The sequence below is a fragment of the Nicotiana sylvestris genome, chromosome 2, assembly GCF_000393655.2.
Source record: "Nicotiana sylvestris chromosome 2, ASM39365v2, whole genome shotgun sequence".
Classification (NCBI taxonomy): Eukaryota; Viridiplantae; Streptophyta; class Magnoliopsida; order Solanales; family Solanaceae; genus Nicotiana; species Nicotiana sylvestris.
In genome coordinates, this window is record NC_091058.1 from 143,998,002 (window position 1) to 144,005,685 (window position 7,684).

At 37.8% G+C, this 7,684-nt stretch overlaps 1 protein-coding gene across 1 annotated transcript; it reads right to left on the reverse strand.

Moving 5' to 3' along the window:
* Positions 1-1,563: 1,563 nt before the first annotated feature.
* Positions 1,564-2,679, reverse strand: LOC138885713 (uncharacterized). Its single transcript, XM_070166690.1, has one exon. It carries the CDS (start codon positions 2,677-2,679, stop codon positions 1,564-1,566), a length of 1,116 nt encoding a protein of 371 aa, XP_070022791.1.
* Between the last annotated feature and the right edge of the window lie 5,005 nt (positions 2,680-7,684).

Here is a 7,684-nt window from a genome sequence, read left to right on the forward strand (position 1 = left end):
TAACACATGTGACTTTATTGTAGTTCTATGTTGATATGTAATGTCATATTCACTCAATTCTATGGCCTACTTGGCTAGCCTACCTGATAACTCATGTTTGTGTAATATATTACGCAGGGGATAAGCAGTTACTAGAGAGATGGGGTGGCACTGAAAATAAGGTCTTAATTTCCTAGATGTCATAATTAAAGCAAGTGCTAGTTTTTCTAGATAAGGATACCGAGTCTCGGCATCTAATAATGACTTGCTAACATAGTAGATTGGAGACTGTTTACCTTGATCTTCACGAACCAAAATAGCACTCACCGCTACTTCTGAAACATCAAGGTAGATAAGTAACTTTTCCCCATCTTTTGGTTTTGCGAGCAACGGTGGATTTGACAAGTATACTTTCAAATTTTTGAGTGCTTACTGACATTCCTCAGACCATTCGAATTGATCTTACTTTTTTAGAGCTGAAAAGAACTTAAAGCATTTTTCTGATGATCTACAAATAAATCTTCCCAAGGCTGCAATTCTTTCCGTCAATCTCTATACCTCTTTTTTACTCATAAGTATATCAGCAATTTCCTCAATAGCTTTAATCTGTGTGAGATTTACTTCAATGCCACGGTCAGAAACAAGAAATCCCAAAAACTTACCTGACGAAACGCCAAAATGCACATTTCACGGGATTTAGCATCATGTTAAATTTACGGAGAATCTGAAATGTATCAGACGGGTGCTGAATATGATCCCCTGCTTGTTGAGATTTGACCAGCATATCATCTATGTAGACTTTCATGGTTTTCCCTAAATGTTCTTGGAACATTTTGGTCACCAACCTTTGATATAAGGCCCCAACATTTTTGAGGACAAATGCATTACTTTGTAATAGTAAGTCCCCCTGTCTATTATAAATGAAGTTTTTTCCTCATCTAGGGGATCCATTTTGATTTGATTATACCCTGAATATGCATCTAAAAAGCTTAACAATTCATGTCTTACAGTAGCATCAATTAGTTGATCTATATGCAGTAATGGAAAAGAATCTTTAGGACAAGCTTTGTTTAGGTCAGTGTAATCTACACAGACTTGCCATTTACCATTCTTTTTTGGTACTACTACAGTATTAGCTAACCAATTTGGATACTTTACCTCGTGGATAGACCCAATTTTTAAAAGTTTTTGCACCTCATCTTGAATCACCTGATTTTTGAAAGATCCCTTCTTTCTTTTCTTTTGTTTGACAGGTGGGTATGATGGATCTTTATTCAACTTGTGAGTCATTACTTCTGGAGGTATTCCTGTCATATCAGAATGGGACTAGGTAAAACAATCCACGTTAGTTTTCAAAAATCCAGTCAACTTACCTTTCATTCCGTGGCTTAAGTTGTCCCCAATGTAGACTTTCCTTTCAGGCCATTGTATGAATGGTTCTACAGCCTCTAACTCTTCAATCGTCATTTTAATGTTTTCATTTTCTTCTGGTTCTTGGATGGAATCGGGCCTCGAGTCTACATCTGTCCGCCCGTGTTCAGTTGAGGCTTGTGTTGCAGCATCCTCAACTAAATTCTGTAATTGCTATTTTTCTTCGTTTTTTGCGCTTGAATCTGCTATGGAGTTGATGCTCCTAGATGTATGTTGATCACCACGGATTTGACGTATTCCCCATTGTGAATGGAATTTAATAACTTGATGTAGAGTAGATGGCACAACATTCATTTCGTGAATCCATGGTCTACCGAGAATCATATTATAAGCCATGTCCATCTCTACCATCTGAAATTTCGTATCTTTAACAATTCCCTCTGCGAATGTTGCGAGTATTACCTCCCTTTTTGTTACGACGCTTGAATTGTCAAAGCCGGATAAAGTATGCGCCTCGGGTACCAACTTATCTTCAGCTTGCATTTCGTTTAATATTCTTAGCAAAATGATGTTCACGGAGCTACCTAGATCAATCAAAACTCGTTTCACATTAGTGTCATGTACAAGTAGAGATATTACCAATGCATCATTCTGTGGAGTTAGTACGCCATCTACATCTGCAGCATCAAATGTAATACTTTCTTCTTCCAAAATATGTCGATCCCGCTTCTCGTGTGTGACTGTAACCTTTGAAACTTTCTTGGTTGTTGTATATGTTACGCCGTTAATTTCTTCTCCCCCTCTTATAATGTTAATAGTCCTTTTTGGAAAAGGAGGTTTAGGGGGCTCCTGACTGTTCTTCATGTATGCTTGTTTACCCTTTTCACTAAACAATTCAGTAAGATATCCTTGCTTTAATAAATGGTCAACTTCACCTTGCAGCAATCTACAATCTGCCGTTTTGTGACTATGATCATTATGAAACTCGCACCAGAAATCAGGATTTCGCCTATTCGGATTTGATCTCATTTCCTTTGTCCATCGCACCTTATCACCCACGCTTCTTAATACTGCTACTAATTCTGATGTGCTAACATTGAAATTGTAACTACCGAATTTTGCCTTTGAGCTTCTATCATCATCTCGCGTCTCTCTTGTGTTTCGCTCTTTCTCAAACCTTGATGATGATCCTGAATCTCTATCTCTCGATCTGTGATCGTACCTTGTATTGTCCTGCTTTGTATCTATTGTAAACATCATTCCAAGTTGTTGCATGGAATTCACGTAGACTTTCCATGAGTTGTCTCGTGGCTTCTGAACTTTTCTCATTTAAATTACTGGCAAAAGCCATAGCTTCCCAGTTATCAGGTACGCACGATAACATCATCCTTTCGCGCTGGAATCTGTCTACGAATTCTCTAATCAGCTTCGAATCTCCTTGCTTTATTTTAAAAATATCCTCCATTCGTTTTTCGACTTTTTTAGCTCCCGAATGCACTTTGATAAATGAATCTGCAAGCTCAGCAAAAGAATTTATAGAATTTTGGATAAAAGAGAATACCATGTTAATGCTCCCTTGGGGAGTGTTTCACCGAATGTTTTGACCAATACTGATTCAATTTCTTATTTGGTCAAGTCATTGTCCTTTACACCAGTTGTTAATGCAGTCACGTGGTCTCGTGGATCAGTTGTGCCAACGTATTTTGGAATATCAGGCATCTTGAATTTCTTCGGAATTGGCAGAGGAGCAGCACTGGGCTTCCAAGGTTGTTGTGAATATTTAACCATATCTATTCCCTTTATTACAGGCAGTATTCCAGGTATTTGTTCTATGCGATCGCTCTGCTCCTTGAGCTGTTTCTGCAAAGTTAATACTAAATTTTGTAAATCACAATTGACTATGTTACCTGGTTCTCCATCACGAGACCCGCTGGGAGTTCCACCACTGCCTGAATTAACAAGTCCAGAACGTGGGTTTTCCAAAGTGTTATTATTCGGAGTTGGTGTTGGCGGTGCAACCGACCACTGACTGGTAAAAGCCTGGACAGCGTTATTGACCTGTTGAGCAATTAATTTCTTAAGAGCGTCATCGAGTGCTTGTTCATTCGCAACTCTGTCATTTTGATTTGCTTCAGATCCGTCTGGAGACCCCTCTCGTGACTGTCGCTGAGAATGTTGTGGCGAAGTAGGTGGGGTTCTGTCATCTGCATTGTTCACTTGATGCTGTGGATTTTGAGGCGGTAAATTGTGTTGATTATTGTCGTTGACATTCGACATGATCGTTTTTGATAAAAGAATCGATTTGGAAAGTAGACGATTATCAGATTCCCGGTAATGGAACCAATTTGTTTAACCAAAAATAGGGATTTCGGTCAAAGCTTGTTTTTAGAAGAACTCGGGTTACTGATAATCAAATAGAAATAGAAATAATTGATGTAAATAATGTCTGAATAGAAAGCAAAGTAAACTAGTATATTCCAATAGTATTTCGTATCCTTACAAATGTTCAGTCCTCACCTTTTATAGCTATTTCTAAGTAATACGTTTTTCTCCTTTCATAATGGAGTCATTATGGACAATTAATGACATTTAATATAACGTTATAATTGGTAATCATAACTAATTCAATACAGATTCCATAACGTTTTCCGTAATTAATGCCTATTAATTACCAATAATATATATTTATACTCCTTTTAGTATTTAGGTTCATTCTTCTGATGCGACTCCTGAATATCAAGAGGTTCGAGCACCTATCCTTTCTGATTTCCTTGGATCTCTGCCCGTGCCTTCTGAAGCTCGTGCCTCTTCAACTATTCTTTGCCAACTGTTATTCTTTTACAAGTCCACGTGTCATGATATGTCACCTCATAATTAATTCTATACATGAACTTAATTTTCCCCAATACACTTTGTGTCATAGATAATGCAACGAATGCCAATATTTCATCCGAAAGAGAACACATCATACTTAGTAAAGCCGGAATTACGCGAGAAAGTGCAAGAGAAAATGTCACAATTTCAATCCTGTCATTTACTTTGGGGACAATTATAGCATATGAAGTGTTGCTTCTCTTAGGAGTTAGGCGTTGTGAGCACGTGATTTTTGCCCTATGAGAACTACTCCCAAAAATGCAAAATAAAATGGTTTTGTGTTGTTTGTGATTTATTTGTATTTTTGTCTGTGCATGTTTATTTCTACTTTAATTAAGAAATACAAAAAATATGGGTTGCATGTGCATTTAGGATTTAATTTTACAATTTAAATCACAAAAAATATGAACTTTGCATTTTTTTGCATTTAATGTCCGAATTGTGTGATTTTATCCTTATTTGATGTTTAAATTCGTGTGATAGATTATTAAGAGTTAATGTTTTAGTTAATTGTCAATTTTATAATTTAATTAGGATTTTTAGTTGGTAATTAAAAATCAAAAAAAGAAAATAAAAGAAAAAGAAGGAACAAGAGAAGAAAAGTTAAAATCGGATTGAGCTGGTTTTTAAAAGGAAGTTTCAGGCCTAATGTCACCCCAAATCAGCCCAATACCCGCCCCAATCCAGTCCGTCTCCAGCCTCAGCCAAAACGACGTCGTTTCAGGCGTTTTAATCTGGACCATTGAAATTAACTTGATCTAACGGTCCCAGGCTTCCCTCAAAACCCGACCCGTCCATCCTAATAACCGATCCAACCCCAGCACTAAACCAAACGACCCTGTTTCCCTTCCCCAAGTTGATTTGAACCCTCCATCACCCTTAATCCAACGGTTCACATTGATTGACCCTTTTTTAATATATCAAACCCCCCCCCTCAATGCCCCTAAACCCATCTCCAATACCAAAACCCCCCCTCTGTATCATCTCCAAGTTCAGAGACCAAATCCCCTCCGAAACCCTAGCCGCCCCTCCACTCCTTCGCCGTAAACCCGGCGGCTCCGACTCCGATGATCGCCAAAACAACACCCCTGAACCGCCAAACCACCCTCTCCACGAATCCACACCCCTTTTTCTTCGAATCACCCCCGAGCTCCTCGAATCTTAAATCAAAAGAATCGACCCAAACCCTAATCCGTTCAAATGCCACCAAATTCACACCCTATGATCTCCTGGACCCCCTCACCATGAATCCCTGATCGACTCTTTTCAAATCATCGTGGGGTAGCTCGAATTCTAGATCGAAGTTAGGCAGGTCAGGTTCCATGAATTTTGAGCCAGAGACTGACTTTAGCCATGCTATTTTCCTTCAAAAACACATGGTTAAAGTCCGTCTCGGCTTGAAAATGGGAAGAGCCTCGAGTTTTTTTATCAAATTGTGATTCGGGTAAGTCTTTTACACCTAGTTTTGATTGTTCACTCTTGCAGTTCCATTTGTTTACTTTGTCCCTCCCCCTTCTATAAATTGGCATTAATTTCCCGTTTAAATCCTGGTCAGTAGTCTAAGGTCCGAACTTGGGTCAGTTTGCGAGTTGAATTTGTCAAGAACTAGTTTAATTTGTGTCTGTTTAGTTTGTTCAAGTTCAGGCTACCGATTATGTTGTCATTGTGATCCCTTAATCAGTAATGTTAGCCTGTACAATAGACCTAATGCTTAGGAAATGGTTCATGATTGTCTGAGCCTAGACTCGTGTTATTAATCAGGTTTCATTTCATGACACTTGCTTTGCCTCATCTCTAATTGCAGTCACATGTTGATAGAAGTTGGGTTTAGCCAATTGTTGTGAATTAAAACTTATTCTATAGTGTGTGATTCCCTTTGTTTGCAATTCATGTTGTTGATTACTTGTCTAGTTGGTTATCAGGGAGTCTATTGGTTTTCGAAATATGAAGTTTTGTAATCTGTCCAGTTGAGTTAGGAGTCAGTTGTTAGGAATTTGATAGTTTGAATTGGTTATAGCTGTTTGGGTTGTTACCAGTTAAAGGGATTGGGTAGGACAGTAATTTCAGGGGCTTTAAGAGGGTATTTTTGGATTTAAAAGGTATGAAAATAGCTTAAGATGAGTGGGCTGATAGTAGGGTACTAAAGTACCATTAAACTAATACAATTGTTTAGTGATAATGGGGAACAAAACATAATGGTGGGGGGAAGGTTTAAAGGAAATAGATTAAGAAATATGTGCCCATACCTATTTGAATTTAAATAAAGAAAAGACAAGGGTAGTGGGGAACAAATGAATTAAAAAGAGGGAAAACATAATATAGTGTGGTTTGAGAGATGATGGGCAAAATTAGTTTAAAAATTTTGCCTAAAGTGCTTTTGAGAGTTGAGGGGGCAGGCCTGCTTTGGGGGTTATATATAGAGTCATTTTTAGACAGGGGATTATCCTAAAAAATCTGAAGAGAGACCTGGAGAGAGGAAAAGTGAATCTGAGAAGAATATTTTTGAGTCTTGAATCAGTTCTGAGAGTGAGTTTAAAAGAAAGGTCTATTGATTCTGTTTCTGAATTTATCCGAGCTCAGTTTGTTCTCTTTGGGTGTTGATTGTTGCGGTGTGGTCTTACAAATCTGTTCGTTGTTTGGGTTTGAGTGTGTTTCTGATTCAGAACTGGTACTGTTGTTGTACTGCTGCTGTAATTGCTGTTGCGTTATTGCTGCTGACTGTTCTTTCTCCTCTTCCTGTGTTGCATTTCTCCAGGTACACATTTGAACTTGTTTTGGTGTAATTTCTCCAGTGGAATGAAAAGGCAGTTGATGTTTGACATTCATTAAAGTTTTACTGTTTTTAGTTTACTATGATACAATTAGCTTTAAGATTTGTATGATAAGTTTGTGCCTTAACGGGCATGTAGGGACTAGTTGGGTCATTAACATGTTATGTACTGTTTTGTAACTTGTGGACAATGGGTACCTGCATAATTAGGATTGTTGTTTAATCAATTTGAGTGGTTTTGAATGGTGATGGACTGTTAACTCTAATATATAACTTACTTCTGATGGAATCAAGTCCAAAGTGTCAAATAGTCACTGTTCGGGTTAATTGCTCGCCACACTAAAAATCAAAGGCAAATCGCAGCAAATAAGTGCATATTCACGTTAGTCCAGGTCACATATGTTTAGTTTCGAATTGGAAATTATCCATGACTCCGTGTGTGATTTAAATCATTATTGGATAAGTGATTCGTTGGAGTGAGTTATATGTAATACCATTTCTACTCTAATAGGGATGAGCAAACAATTGTGAGTTATGCAATTTCGAATCTTTAACGCACATTAATTAACTAGGACTGCTTGCATTTTAGAGACGAATTAAGTAGAAAATTATAGATTCTTTTAGGATGGACCTTTAAAATAATAAAATAAAGGTGAGCTTCGCTTAATAAAAATGCATAAAATGCGGGGC